The sequence below is a fragment of the Drosophila melanogaster genome, chromosome 2L (genome assembly GCF_000001215.4).
Source record: "Drosophila melanogaster chromosome 2L".
In the NCBI taxonomy this organism is placed as follows: Eukaryota; Metazoa; Arthropoda; class Insecta; order Diptera; family Drosophilidae; genus Drosophila; species Drosophila melanogaster.
Window position 1 is genome coordinate 1,032,880 of NT_033779.5, and position 15,618 is coordinate 1,048,497.

At 47.2% G+C, this 15,618-nt stretch overlaps 2 protein-coding genes across 5 annotated transcripts in view; one reads left to right on the top strand and one right to left on the bottom strand.

Annotated features, from left to right (window-relative positions):
• Window positions 1–15,174, bottom strand: part of IA-2 (IA-2 protein tyrosine phosphatase) — a 39,676-nt gene extending 24,502 nt beyond the window's left edge. Inside the window, exons 1-3 of one of the 3 annotated variants that reach the window (NM_164401.5) lie at window positions 15,077–15,174; window positions 13,931–14,143; window positions 808–1,311 (exon numbers count right to left, since the gene is read on the bottom strand). In NM_164401.5, coding sequence (NP_722672.3) covers window positions 808–1,297 — 490 coding nt within the window. In that variant the 5' untranslated portion in view covers window positions 1,298–1,311; window positions 13,931–14,143; window positions 15,077–15,174. Of the gene's footprint in view, window positions 1–807; window positions 1,312–1,522; window positions 1,704–10,084; window positions 10,340–13,930; window positions 14,144–15,076 lie in introns of those variants that run through there. The other 2 variants (NM_134718.6, NM_001272922.1) reach the window with 2 other exon arrangements.
• On the top strand, window positions 4,367–5,806 carry gNacalpha (germinal nascent polypeptide-associated complex alpha subunit). Of its 2 annotated transcripts, NM_134717.4 has the most exons (2): window positions 4,367–5,627; window positions 5,700–5,806. In NM_134717.4, the coding sequence occupies exon 1, from the start codon at window positions 4,500–4,502 to the stop codon at window positions 5,541–5,543; it is 1,044 nt and encodes a 347-aa protein (NP_608561.2). In that variant the 5' UTR covers window positions 4,367–4,499; the 3' UTR covers window positions 5,544–5,627; window positions 5,700–5,806. The 2 variants fall into 2 exon arrangements, with proteins under 2 accessions (NP_608561.2, NP_001162850.1); NM_001169379.2 differs by lacking the exon at window positions 5,700–5,806 and having other exon boundaries at window positions 4,367–5,654.
• Window positions 15,175–15,618: the final 444 nt, after the last annotated feature.

Here is a 15,618-nt window from a genome sequence, read left to right on the forward strand (position 1 = left end):
TAAATATACATTTTGTTTGCTGAATTCTGGCTCTTCAAAAGCAAAAATCAATCAACTTCAGTCACACACAACTGGATTCACCTCCATCCGTAAGTGGCCCAAACGATGTTGCCAACAAACATTTGGAGGCCTGTTGCACATGATAGTTTTGTCCGGCAGGCGTAACTCGTTTAGCCAGCTTTGGCGTCGGTTCCGGCCGTAGAGACCATTTCCTGGCCTGAATTGCAGCGGCAGCAACAGCAGTTGGCCGATGCAGTTGCAGGATGGCTCGCCCCGGCCAATTGGATTATGCGTGGTGCGGGCTAAACTAGTTAAAAACATATTTGCACAGCTCCCAGGACTTGCCGACATGGACATGGGCCATCTTGTCGTCCGGGGAGCGGGCTGAAAGTCATGTTTTGCTACTGCTGCGTGTGCGGTTCCGTGCGCCAAAGTTTTAATTAAACGGGTTTATGTTTTCGCCGCCACACACAAAAAGTTAACACACGAGGCGTGATAAGTCCCATGGGAAATTGGGGGACAACAGGGACTAATTGCGTTTGTGGTACGCCTTTCATCGACTCCTCTGCTACGCGTAAATTAGATTATTGGATTATTAGGGCAAAAATAACTTCAAAACTTATCAATTTGGGCTTACATCACCTCTAACTAAGGTGAAAACTAAGCCAAAGCTATCTAAAGGTTTAGGGAAAGATAAGGTATCTTAGATACTCTTCGGCGCATTTGCAATAGAAAGAACCCTTACCCATCTGCCATCTGCCTCTGCTTTCGTGCTAGTGACTTGCTTATTTCGTAGGGGACACTCACCAACATTGCCCTCCGCTTGAGCAAGATCTCCATGCGTGGCGAGCAGAAGGATCAGCAGCAGGACTCCGAATTGCAGTAGCTTGGCCGGACGACTCAGCGCGTCCAGGCTGCAGCAGAGCAGGCCGCCGCCACCCGCCCCGCAGCCACGCACCTCGCGCCGGCGGGCGCCTTCGCTGATCAGATGACGACCGCGGGCGGGCAGCGTGGGCGGCACCTTGCGCTGGTGGTGCAGTAGCTCGTGCTGGCGCGGACTTCGGTGGTGATGCACTGACTCCTGCGGCGTCGAAGGGTGCTGCTGCGGATCCTGCTCCGGATCCTGGTCCTCCTGCTGCTGCTGCTGGTCGAATGGAGGTCGCTGCTTAGACCAGAACTGCTGGCATTCTCCCGTCGCCGACTCCTGGTGCCCGGCTGTTCCGCGTGCTCTCTGGTGCTTTGGCTCTTCAGTTGTGGTGCATGGATGTTGCTGCCGTTGTTGTACATTGCGTGCCATGATAATCGGCACACCTGCAAGAGGGGAAACCAATTAATTAGCACACAAAAGAATGGCGACCCGAGGACACAATTACTCGCAATTACTTATTATCTTATATTAATATGTTAATTTATACTATACCCCATTCAACTATTTTGAGCCCCCCGAAGCCAGATTTCATTTGGATAAACAATGCTTCCATTTTCAATTAGTTTTTTTAGGGGGGAGAAATGTCGCACTCACCAACCCATTCCCATCGGCTCATAAATCCCTACACAAATTTATGCAGGAATTTGCACTAATGACCTGCTGCTGCTCCGCAAAGTGGGTGGTGCTCCTGAGTACAGCCCAAGTGATTCGGGTGCTCCTTATTGTTGTTACCGGAAATTAGCAATGTATATTCGGTGGCGCTGCCTCGGCTGCCTCTTCGGGGAAATTGCATTTTATTGTGCCAGGGACAACTTTTCGCTTTTCCGGCATTTCCATATTTCATATTTTCACACAATGCGCACAAAGGGAAGCCTTGGAGGAGCTGGGGGCTGGGGGCTGGCTGGAATCTTTGCTGGTTGGGCACATTTGTCGCGCTGCAGTTTCCGGTTTTTTAGTTGCTCCTTCTTTGTGCGGGCTTGGTGTGGCCTCCAGTGATCCCTGCTCCGGCTGCCGAATGCTTAGCGAGTATTTCTTGCTCTTTATATGGTAATAAATGTCAGACTTCGCTTAGCCCTTGGCAGTCGGCAGGGGAAATTGATTTTCCTTGCCGCTCCAGCGACTCCAAATCGTGATGGGCAGGTGGTTGGGGTCTGGAAATGCTGTTGGTTCTGGGTTCTGGATATCGTCTCGGTCATTTGGCGATAAGCGCGTCAGCCTCGCTCAAGGCTGACATATTTTGAAAGAGGATGACGGCAGAGTTTACTTCATTCTGAAGGCACAGCCATACCGCCTGCCAAACGGGATTCCAGCTCATCAACAGCAGCACAAAGATGTGGCATTCCAGATTGGCCCATCGACAAAATAAACGTCAAATTATCAAGCGAACAAGGTACCAAGTGAAATGACCTTGTCAACGCTAAAAACAAATTGGGTTTCTACTTTATTGGGAGTGCAAACAGTATGTCCACAAATTTGCTACGGCATCAGGATGTATAAAAACTTGGTGCTATTCGAAACTAATTTGCAGACTCACTATAAACTCACTAAAACAAACTCCTTTAATAAATAGTTTTCCTAGCAAAGACTGCTGATTCACTTACAACAATAGAATTAAGCCAAATAAGCATCAATCAGCAATGAAATTCATTAGCGGGAAGAGGAGACTCTCGAGCAGGCACAATATGAATGCCTTGGCCAAGATCTCAATTACGGAAACATCTTTGGTTATAACATGTCTACGACATGGTAATATGATTTCAATCATTTCTCGAAACTTGCATGATTAATGCGTTACAGATTTTTGCCCCCAGAAAGCGGCTTCTGTGGGCCTCGTTGCCTTGAAGGAGAGTGAAGACCTCGTCCTGGTGGGCCTCCGAATTGGGTTCATTTTTCATGCACAGGCCGTGGCAGCAGAAACTAAACTTCGAGGCTAAGACTAAGCCCCAATAAGTTGGATGGGCCCAGATGACACCGCAGCATATGGGGCGGATAATTAATCATGGGACGAACGTGCCAGGACGCCCAAAAACTTTTCACCCTTCTCCGGCTCTCCGGGTCTCCGAGTTCCAAGTCCGCGCAGAACTTAACTTAACCGAGCAACATTGAATCGAATCGACCGAGATGTTAAGATGCGAGGACTCATGGCTGGGCAAAGGGAATATCTGATTAGTTGGCCTCTCGAATTTAATTATGGTGACAGGACAGACTCTGCGGCGGCAGCCGGATGCATCCTCGGTCTCCTGCCCTCCACATCCTCCTAGTCCTCCTCCTGCTGCTTCATTCGCCTCTCCTGAATAATTTGTGCAACTCAATTAGGCGTTGACCCCACGATAAAGTTTAATAATTGCAGGTGGTGGACGCCCTTCTTTCGCTCGAACTTTAATTAAAAGAACCGAGCAATTAAAAACGCATCATCAGACAGAGCGCAGCGGCTTGCAGAAAAAATGCAATACATGCTCCCGATTACCACATACCTGTTATGTAGGAAATAGGAAAGGTCAGAATTCATGAAAATTATGCTAAATGTTATGTTAACTCCATTGGGGATTTGATCCATACGTGCTCATATTCTTATTGTACGGTTGTCTCGAATTGTGATGTAATTTCCGTAACACGAAGAGCGCCCTAATAGGGCGTGGCACTTTTTTAATGCACTTAGCAAGTGTTTTTTCGCCACACGCAGAACGCAAAACAGGATCACACAGCCCCGCCCTGAACCGCCTGATCTGGGAAATTCGGGAGCCGGAAAACCGCAAGGAAAACCGCACGTGTAACCGCGCTTGCTCCACCGCGTCGTGTTTGTGGGGCTGCTCCGCTTTGGAGGCAGACTGCGGTGCGACCACGACAGCAATTAACACGGAGGAACCAGCTTCAGATTCAGGTCTTTGGCATTTTCCGGGCATCCGAGTTTTACGACTTTGCATATTCGAATATTACCCAAATAACCGCTGAACTTTTCATTTCTCCACCACTTTTAAACTGGCTTTGTCAGGTGAAAATTTTCAAGCACGTCACTGCAGTGGATTGATTTGCAATCATCAATTTCGATAGAATTTGCGAGGCGCTGCAGCAAAACTTTTATAACCGCGAAATTAAGTGCACAGTTCGAAGGCAGCTGACATTCTCGTTTGAAAAATACCAACTTTCTTCAGAGCAGCGCTGCTAACGCCTATAATCAGTTCACGATTGCACTGGGACCTATCGATATCGATAGACTTAGGCGTGCTCTGCATGTTCGAATGGCCGAGTGGCCATTTTAAAAACTTATAATCTTTCCGAAAGCAACACTTGATATTGTTTATTTCGCTATTTAGGTGCCATTAGCATAAAAAATTTCCAGTTTTCATTATGAAAAAACTTTTCGATAAGTATACCAAATTTCGCAACAGCACTTATCGAAGAGAGCAACACCAGCTGTCAAGCCACTGGAAGTTTCACCTCTGATATTTCCTGTCAAGTCTTTCCCGCAAGAGGTCACACCACGTGCGCTGCCAATTTGGAAATTTTTTTGGAGAAGTTGTCCTCGCAAATCTGTGATCGCAAATCCCTCAGTTGCTGTTTATTCCTCAAGATGGGTAAGAAGCAGAAAATGAAGAAGGCTGCCCAGATGGCGACCGCTGCCGAGAAATTGAAGACCGCTGCCGAGAAATCGAAGACCGCTGCCGACAACGTGGTGGCCAAAGAAAAGCCTGCCGAAGAAGCCTCTCCCTCACCAAGTGGCAGTGGAAAAAAAGGGAAGCCCAAGGCAACGCAAAAACCAAACGTCGCAAAGGCACTTCAGAAGGAGATCTCCAGTTCGGAAGACGCCTTGGATGTCAAGAATAAACCTCCGGCAGGCTTTAGTGGCGCAAAGGGGAAGCCCCACATCATGGGTCAAATGGACCCGGCCTACCGCAACAAGATCAAGAAGCTGATGAGCCTGGCCAAACAGCTGCCGCCCAATGTGTTCAGTCTGCCGAACTCGCAGAAGGAGGAGGGCGCCTCCGCCGCGAAATCCTGCGTAGTTGAGGATGATCAGAGCACGGACTCCGATGACGCCCCGGATCTCGTGGAAGCGGATCCCAAGGAGACCCAACCGGACGAGCAGGGTCAACTCGGTACGGTGGCCGTGCGAACACGTGAGGTATCAAAGCAGTCTCGCGGCGAGCGGAAGGCACGCCGGATCCTCATGAAGCTGGACCTGAAGCCCATGGAGAACGTGGCCCGAGTGACCATGAAGAAGGGCAAGAACATCCTCTTGTACATCGATCAGCCGGACGTCTACAGAGTGGCGCACTCGTCGACGTACATCTTCTTTGGGGAGATCTGCGTGGAGGACACTAGCACCACGTCCGTCGCCTCCCAGGCAGCTGTCAAGGCGGCCGAGCGATTCCGTGGAACCTCGCCTGCCGGGCGGCAAGGTAACGAGGATGGAAAAGCCCCTGGCGAGGAGTCCCCACACGACGACGACGACGACGAGAACGATGGCGAGGACGCGGATGCCATGGGCCTACATGCGAAGGACATCGAACTGGTACAGATGCAGGCCGCGTGCTCGCGCAAAAAGGCGATCCAGGCGCTGCTGAAGAACGACAACGATGTGGTCAATGCCATCATGGCCCTGACTGTGGGTTAAGTCGCTCTGAGTGGCTCCTTTGTATTCAAAGTCATGAAATAAAGAGAATTTCAATAACATCCATGTTCGCCATAGAAATTAATGGTAATTAAATGATTACAATCAAATCGTAAACTTTCATGTTGTTTTTATTTACTATACTTTCATGTAATCCAGACAATCCTTTCGGACTTCACTTCTCCTGGTGGATGGCTTGTTCTACAAGAATGACAATCTCCGGTGCCAATGTAGCTCGTACTATATTAAATGCCGATCATTTCCTGGTTTTTGAAAATGTTTTCGGTCCCAGCAGAAGAATCCCACTGAAGAACCCCTTTGTACAGCGAAATTGCCATCTTATTTCAATTTTCTAATGAATTGACATTTCCACCATTTCCATCTTGGCACAGTGAAAGCATTTTCCGAAGGGCGAAGAACGCATATGCGAACCCGAACCATTTTCATTATACTCGTATTTGCTCTTCCATCAGCGCTAGACTTTGGCAATTTTCCTTTCAGGTACCGTCATTCTTGGACATTTTCTCTGTGGCGGAAACTTAATCGCTTCTTTCTTTGTGCCGCTGACGCTGCACTCTTGTTTACTCTGCACTTAGTTTTTAGCCATTTGGCGAAGTCCCCCGGCACTCGACTTTGCATTTTTTGCTGGCGAATTTTTGACGACGCCGTGATTGCGTTTCAGCTCTTTCAGGGGATTTCAGGGGTACTCCCAGGTGAGACAGGTGACGTCGCTGCTGGTGACGTGGCTACGCAAGTCCTGCTCCGCGGACATTTGACTCAATTAAATGGCTCGACTACGTTCAACGTCCCTTTTCTGGCCCCAAAAGCCACTTAATGACTAGCTCCGGCTCTAACTGAACTTTTTTTAATTTTCAGCTGTCGTCAGCAGCCGTAAAAAAGGCTTTAGTTTTGCATTGTGGGCGCTCAACAGTCCGTGCGGCTGAGCACGTGCCCGCTTTTTCGCCGGAAAAGTGGAAATGGAAACTTTGTAGGTGGGACGCATTCACCTTCTTCGTTCTGTACACTCATATAGTGCGAGTAGAAAGTGCCCGCGCGTGTCGGCTTCGAATGGAAAGTTCTTGGGGCTCCATTCCCTTTCCGTGGAACTTTCTCCGCCGGAAATTGATTAAGTTGGCTCCCTTTAATCAGCGGAATTGAAGATGCTGCCGAAATACAAATCAGTTGACAGTCGGCAGCCGTACTGCGCAATTTACTGCCCAATCCAAATGGTACTTTGAAGTACTTTCCGCGTCGGCAATTTCCACTCCTTGCTGACCAAATCCCGGAGAAAGCGGCAACAACAGCGAAAGTTGTTAAATGCCTAATGACATCATTCGGTCTAGCACTTTCTCGAAATGAACTACTTGTAAAACGGAACGAAACATTGTTTAATATTATAATATTAGGTAGCCATATATTGCTTGGGATAACGGCAGTCATTGTTCCAATTAAATCGTCCGGTTCTGAGCCATTGTATCCACTTGGTCTTAAGAATTTAACATGTTTCTTTTGTGTAGGCTCCAAGGCATTCTTTATCTGAATGCCACCTTGTGTTCCTGTTTTACAAGAATTTTCTTTGACATGAAATGCTCTTGCTTTTCACTGGCTTTTGCCTGCCGCTTATAAACTTTCCCTTTTGGTTTTGCGGCCAACGTTTGGCCTGCTGCCCGTTCGCTTGAGAAGTTTTCCTTTTCGTGGTTATTCATTCGCTTTCAACTTGATTTGGGTTTCACATTTCGGTGCGCATTTCTTGACCAAAATCTGCAGGATTTGTCTTCGCCGTCGTCCTTCCGCCTGTCCGCATCCGTCTGGCCAAGTTGGCCTGCCAAGGGACTCGGGCTTACTTGGGCGCCTCTGGCGCAGTTCATCACTTTGGGCGAGCCGCATATACTGCTGAGCTAATCATGACTCCTCAGCTTCTCTATATTCATCTCCATTTCACTGGAATGCTCTGAGTCCCGCCCAGACCAGGCCCCCCGATCTGGCTTGATGTGTTGGCAAGCTTTTGCCATTTGATTTGACGCCACTGTTTGCTTTCGGATGGGCAGAGTGGCTGCCAGGTGTGTGCTTGCCAGCACACTTTAGCGCTCTTCGGGCTCCTTGGGGTTCTATTATTGAGAATATCGAGCACCTGGGCCCCGAAAGCCAGCGGCGCAAAGCCAACGCGTGGGAGCGACTTCCTGGCAGGTGATTTAAAGCTCGACAGGCTCACATTTCCCGGCCTTTGTGTAATTGATGCACGGCAGCAGCTAAAGGATAACAAATCGCTTTCATCCTGACTCCGCTTCCGGGCGAGCACAATGTGTACAATCACAATCCGCCGTCTGCAAATACACAATCCATAATTCCTTTTTTGGCCAGCCCAGCGTGAAACGGATTTCCGGCGCCTCTTCGGCGAAAAAGGACCTCTCCGTCCGAAAAGCAATTAGATAAACTTGCCAGCTGGATTCGGCAATTGAAAGTGGCCGAAAGTGGAAAATTGCGGACCAGCTGGGAGTGGCAGGACAATTATGAGAGCGAAGGTTCGGATAATTCAGCAATTTGGTCGGGTTAGGGGAATCAGCGTGGAATTATTCTCCTAAGTGCCATGAATTATGACTTAGTTAGCTAAAGCGAATAAATTATTGTTACGGATTTCGGAGTAAAGCGTCCTTTTCTCTCTGAGCCAAAAACTCAAAACGTTTATACATCAGATTAGTTAAATGATAGGAAATGGAATTCATTTCCAGTTCTAGTGTATCTGACTGTATCAACTGTTCAATTGCTATCCACAAGAGAGATCCTTCCATATTCCCTGGACTAATCTCACTTAAATGGAAATTGTGTTTGTTTCGTATATATCTCACATTCATCTTTATTATTTAAGGTGCTTTTTGTTATTTGCTATTTGTTGCGACCATTACAACCCGTTGTTTTGCTCTGTTTCAGGTGGCAGAGCATCAGATAAGATATTTCGGGGCTTTATTCTGCATGTAGGAAAATTGCCTTTCCCCGTTCCAAATTGTTTTACATTTCAACCCAGAAAGTTTTGGCATTTCGCAGTTTACCTCTTGGCCCTTTGAGCATGTTAGCAATTATAAGCTGCCTAGGGAATATTCAAGGAATTTGTAGGAGCAAAGGGCAGGGTCCGCCACCAACACTGAGTTACACGATCCCTAGAACCCTGGACCTCTGAAACTCGTTATGGAAAGCTTCTTATGTTGCAGGACGGACGCCCGTTTTCTCCCCTGAAAACGCTCGCAGTTAATAAGCATTTCCTTTTGCCGGATTTTATGTGCCATATTTTATTCAGATTGCGCTTCATAAATGCAGCTGGTGAAAAGGAGAGCAAAGGCCACGGATAATGAACACCAGTCAGGCCCGGGTGGAGAATTTCCAGCAAACTGAACTGATAATGTTGTTAGAGTGCACACATACATGCATGCATGATGTGGGCGTGTTCCGGGAGGGCGGGGGGCTGGGAAATCAATTTCGGGGAAAACAAATTGCGCAGCTCGTAGTGAAAGCTCAGCGAATATAATACTGCTGCAGTTTCCGTGCTCAGGAGGTACACTTTTCCTGGCTGCCTGCTTATCTGTCATTTTAGCGGGAAACTATCGTTAATGGGAAACTGATAGCAACAGCTTTCCCACTCGCGATAAGTAATGTTTCCTAATTGACTTTTTATCACGCTATCCGACACCTGATACGAGAATTATATTATTATTCCCATTCGCCGAACAATAATTCACAATAATTTGTGAAATTGTCGCGATTTCGGGACATTCATCGTGACAGCAAGTGAGCAATCCGCAGCATTCATTTGCATTCTATAATTGAATTTATGTAACCAATATGCCTGTCTTCCCACGAATTAAATCACGCTGCATTGAGTTTTCGAATTGAGTTTCCGCCCGAGCGGATTGCCCACTTTTCAGTGCATTCCTCTGCCCGCCGATCAGGATTATTTATTTTCTTGCTCGCTACCTGTCGGATTTACTTAAATACATTTAAATGAAAACCCACGCCCTGTGCCATTTCAAGTAATGTTTACTCGCTCAACAAAATAAAAGGTAAATTTGATTGTAGTCCGCCGTACTGAAATATTGCATTTTGTCAGTTGCGAAAAATCAAACATGGAGTACAGTTAATCACATTCACAAAGAAATTCCATTATCCTTATATATTGTGAAAAAGATGTGAGATTAAGTATTTTAACATCAGCAATGTATTTAATGGTTAATTCGATTAAAATTTTTCAACTTCTTATTATATGCTACAATCAGAATCTTCTGTTTAGCAAAGTTCACTTTCATAGCAGCATGTATCTTAAGTACTTTAAATGGATCTCCACAAATTGTTAACTTTGCACAAAATTTTTCATTATTGAAATATTTTAATTTGCACACTTTTTAAAGAAGTTCTGTCAATTAACAGTATGAATATTATGCAATGGACTTCTAGACCTGCATTTGGCTAGCGAGTAAATTGTGGTGCCTTCAAAGAGGGCCCAATTTCCTGCCCATGCCCATGCCCAGGCCCATCCCAGCCCCCGAAAAACTCACCGCAAGAAGTGCCGACGGCTGGCATCGATGCTGGGTGCCATATGTTAGGCTTACGCGCTTATCGCACCATGAGCAGAACTTGGGCCACTGGCCCCGCCACTGGGAACTAGGCACTTGGCACTGGCACTCGTCCTCGGGCGCTGAAGTAGCTGGCGCAGAACACTGGTTGGGACTCCGCCGCCTACGTGTGGTAGGCGGGCGCCTTCTTATTTAACCGCTCAACACTTGGTTGCTCCGCTCCCCAGGTTGAACTGAACGGCGTCGATAGATCCAGCCGTCCGTGGAGCACTGAGCATCAGGTAGCGCACGAGCGGAGCCGACTGTTGCAGCCGAAGCCACTTTCCAGCTGCCTTCCAGCTGCCTGGGGAAGCGGACGAAAGCTCGATGGAGCTTTTGCTGTTGCTTCGCCAGCTGCTGCTTTCCCGATTTTCCGCCCTTCCGATTTCCCGCTTTCATGGCTGTCCCACGGCATCCCCTGTTGCTCCGCTGGAAGCGCGACGCCCACGCAAGTAGCTTTTCCGCGCAAGCCGCGACGAGCTTTCCCCGAAGGCGGCGCCTACGTTTCAAGGCACTCGGGATGGGAGCGAGCTCGCGTCGGCCACTCGGGAAGCAGCCTGCTCCATCGTCCTGCCAATCTTCCTGCCTCCTCTTGGGGCCTACAAGTTCGGCAGCCAAAAATAGCAACAGCGCGAAAGTTCGAAAAGGCTCTCCCAACCGCCTAAACATTACAGTACAGCCTCACTAGAATGAAGGGTTTTCTAGAAAGAAAACTTTCTAGACATTTCCGAAATGCATTCAAAGATGATCAAAATGAAAGGAAGCCGCCGAGTCTGAAGTGGAGATGAAATTTGACACTTAAGTGCATCTTTCATCCTAGCGAATTTCTACTGTTCCAAATGCCAAAATTTCCTTTCATTTTCGTTTGCCAGTGCTTTCCATTGTCAGTGTGTGGGCTCCTTTCTACAATACATTCCGCCTACTAAGCAGAGTGCCAAGTCAGTTTTTGGAGCTCAGCTCACGACCAGCCGCAGCTGCCTCGCGAAATTGTGTCGAAAATGTTATGGCTTGATATATCTGCTTGGGCTATTTTTAGCAGTGGGTGTGGGTGGAGCCAGTGTTGCCACTGCCACCATTGATTTTCCTCACTGTTTTCGTTTTTCCTGCTCCTGCCCCATGTTTTTCCGGACCTTTTCGGCTGTTGCCTGACGCAGCGCCTTTTATGAATGAACTTGGCTCACATAAGCATTTGTTATAACTCCCGTCCGCAACTAAAAGAGGGGCGTTGCACCCTTCGTCGGGTGCGGCGAGGATGGGGGAGGGGCGGGGGCTTAATCGGGGAGATAGGGCAACCCTAATAAACGCACTTTCAATGTCACCAAACTGCTTGCAATCTCATCAAGTAAATGGATTGCCTTGTCGTAGACGACATAGTCGAGGTTCTGTAATACAGACATTTGTCCATATGACGCCATTGTGTCCTATGTTGTATCTCGTATCCTTAGCCTGATGTCATGGATTCGTACGTGTGCGTGTGTGCGGCAAGGATATTGCTTAACTGGGGCGCTCTGCTCCGTTGGCGTATGGAATTATGATTAATATTTGCTCAGTTTAAAATTAATTGCGTTCAGCGATTGCCCTGACAGCCGTTACCAACTCGAACCCACGCCCACTCTAATCTAGCCACTTTTTCAGCCATTTATAATCCCATGGAAGAGTGTGCCTGAGGTCAGGTTATCGTGGGGCTAACAAGGACCTGGCTGCGATTGCACGGAGTTGCCGTGAATGATTACATGGGGCAAGGTCGGCCATCTAATTAAACTGCGCTACGGTAATGTAGTTATATGTATATAAAAAGGTAGAGCTAATCTACGATTCCTTTGATGGTTCTCCCCAGGGGCAGATGGAGCTTGTTTGCAATTAAAAGCTGATATTCTTTGTCGTATTATTTCATATAATTATATACATAGCTTACAAAACCGATGGGGTTAATTTTATGGAAAAATTAAAGGAGACAAGTCCTGGATAGGCTATGTTATGGTTTCAAGACACTATACTGTACAGTATGTATAAAGTAAGTTGAAGTTCACGAAATCCCATGATTGTCAATCTTGTGAAAGGTTCAGAGTCAATTTTAATTTTAAATACATCCCCCAGAGCGACCTGCCAGAGGTAAAGGGAGAATTTAATATTCTGGGCCAAGTTAAAGCCAATTTAATTCACTTTCAGCCTCCATCAATCTTTGTTATGCCCACAGAAGCGAAACTTGTTTGCTTATTTGCTCGGCGAGCCCAGCGTGAAAATATTTGTGCAATTGCTAGACGTTCTTTTAGGGGCCATCAAAATATAATGTCAAATTCACGCATGCTTAACTGCTCCGACTTCTGGCCAATGGGGAATCGTATCTGTATCTCTGTTGGTTTAGTATTAAAACTAAAGTACGTCGTAAGTTGTCCTTTCAGGCTGGTCACCGTATTTTGGTTTCGGTGGCGGATAAACGCGCTTTTATGTGAGCCGTTATGAATGCCCATTTCATACGCCGACTTGTTTATGTTTACGCGAAAATATTTTCGTTTCATTTTTAGTACGGCTCCCTGAGCTGCCACGCCCCCGCTTCCGGATGTTGACGCAGCCCTTAATCAAACAGCGGGCTTTTGTGCGACACTTACGTATAAAGTCCGATACCCGATGCCCGATGCCCAATGTCCGTGGTGAGCCAGGGCTATATTTAACGCACTTGTGGCTTGTGGCCTCTGGACCACGATCTCATCTTTCGGGCTTCTCCTTTTGCAGCTCGCGTATGCCAGCGGCCATGTCAATGGCAACGGCATTCAATCAATCGCCACAGAGTCGACACAAAGCCCACGCCCAGCAGGTCCCCGTGCTTGATGAATGAGTCAGTGGATCCGGCGAGTCCTATTCCCAGAATGACGGCCATGGCAACGCCAGCTGCAAATACAATCGAGTCACATGTCCAGCCGCCTGAGTTGGCCAACAACAAGTGGTGGCCGTGCACTGAATGCCCGAGCAAACAAAATCATAAAGGGATTGCACGGGGATCACAGAGCGACCTATCAAATGGGGCTACATGACGAGTGGGAGTCCGTGAATGGGTCACCATATCGCCCTGACATTATTATGCCAGCTTTCCGCTGGTCTATTTGTGGGTGTGACATGACCATTCAAGCTTTTTGTCTCAGGTCAACGAGGTGCCTCGAATTGTTATTCAGTTGACCAGACCTTAACTGCAGGCAAATAAATCATGTTTGCAAATGCCCATTTATGGGAAGGTAAACAGATAGAAATATAGAAGTTCTCTATCCTGATGTTATGTTATTTCCATATCAGTCGGCCATTTTTATGGGCATTGAACCTATTATCCTAATTGTCTGTATCGCGTATACGTAAATTACGTATACGTATTATGCACATAAATTCTCTGTTATAACGAAAAAATCTAGAATTCCGGTTCCTCACTTAAAGTTAATAAATTTTGCTTGCTGACGTACAACACGTAGATTCACTTAAGGTCATTGCAATATTAATACGGCATTCATTAGGTGAATTGCCTTAAGAATCGATTGGCTTTAGACGTTTTATCAATACGCCGAGCGGTTTCCTTAATTAAATATTTAGACACGACCCCCATTGAGGAATTTTGCAATCAAGAAGCACGCGCCATTAATTGCTTTCCGTTGCAAGCCCGTTGCCTACATCCCGGGGCAAGTTGAGCAGGTGGCTGGTGGGGCAGGGTATAATGGGTGCACGCACCTGTTGCGAAAAGGTCACATCACTTAGCTGGCAACCCTATACCGCACTATACCCCGACTATAAATGGCTGTGACTTACCTCAGTTTGACATTTATGGCGTGGCTCATGTATTTGTTTACTTCATATTCAGCGCAAACGAACGAAGACATGCAAATTGATGTGCTGATGTGCGGTGATTATAGGTCTCTATATTGGTTGTGTTCTTTTCGTGTGTCCTGAGTCCTGTGTCCTGTGTCGCTCCCCTCTCCAGTTGCTCTCCAGTTGCTGTTGCTCGTACCGCTGCCGTTGCTCCTAGATCGTATAGATTTCGATTAATTTCGCCCGTGTGTACATAATATGTACATATATGTATATTATATGTGTATATAGTGAGTTTCGTTAGCAGCACTTCTTTTTGACGCAAACAACGTCAGCGACTGACGACAGCAGCCTGAAGCCGAAAGCCATAAGCCAGAAGCCAGGCGATTCGAAGACGCTAAAGAGAGTTTGGCCCAAAAGAGAGCGAGCTTCCAAGAGCACCGGCTGTATTGTGGCTGTGTGGGTGTCTAGTTGCCGTGTGTGTGCGTGTGTGTGGGTGGCTTGCAGGTGTTCGCAGGCGCACGGATGACGTGCGAATATTTGTGGGCACTGGCGTCTAATTGCCGCCTCGCTGGCCCACATGTTTTAATTTCTTGGCCATACAAAGCGAAAAGCGGGCCACATTATTTAGCCTACGCCATTTTGGGGGCGCGAAACGGCAGAGAAACTGGCCATTTAACTACGCAATAAGCTGCGAAACACACTCTCGGAAATAGGCCTTGTTTTTTTTGGCATTCTATGCCCAAAGTCGCCTTGTTTTTGGACTCTGGCTAATTGTGGACGCGTGGACAAAACATGCGGAACAGAACAGAAATAGTCAGGAAAGGCCAAGGGAAACGGTGGAAAACCGAGGGAAGTGCCTCGGTTGCGAAAACACTGGTGGCATATGGCTGGCTGACATTTTGTGTAGCATACTTCTGGGCTGTCACTTCAAATGTTCTTTCACACACACACACCGCCGCACTTTCACACGCACACAAGTTTAACGTTTGATGAAGTTCAGTGTCAAATTTTTCGTTTCGCTTTCAGCCATAAAAATAAAACACACACGAGCTTTTCGGGCGCCATATTCCCACAGTCTTGGATCGCTTTTCAGTCGATGAAAAGTGTTATTTAATATAATAACAGCAACTAACGCCTCCTTACTGTGGTTTTCCTTATTTCACTATTTTTCGTGCTGCCCAAGTCCTAGCTGCTGCTGCTCTTTTCTGGCTTTTCGCTCGCGTTGACCGTCAGCCGAAGGACTGCCTGTCCTACTGAAGCGCCGTTCCTCGGCAGCCCTGCCTCGTAGTCGCTCTCGTGGACTCGCTGCTCGGAGTTCCCCCCCTCCAGCCAGAGTGTATACTGTACAGTGTGCCCTCACCCACACTCACGCACCCGAAAGCAGTCCGAATTCCTACGCATTTCGCTTACAGCCCATCAGAATGCCCCTGTGTGCGCGTGTGTGTGTGTGTGTGTGTGCTGTAGGTTAGGCACACGCACCGTTAAGTTAAAGCTCCACTCAAGCTTTTGGCTATGCTTTCATGGGCCCACAGATGGGGCCAAAATTAAAGCACTTATCTGGAAATATTAATGGGGGGTAACAATCCTTATAAAAAATGCTGTTCCTATTAATTTGATTTCAATACTGTTTAAATGGTTAGTACGATAATTAATAATTATATCTATTTTAATACCTATTTTCCCAC

Excerpts from the sequence above, each read along its gene's own strand:
- gNacalpha (NM_134717.4), top strand. The coding sequence starts at position 4,500 with ATGGGTAAGAAGCAGAAAATGAAGAAGGCTGCCCAGATGGCGACCGCT.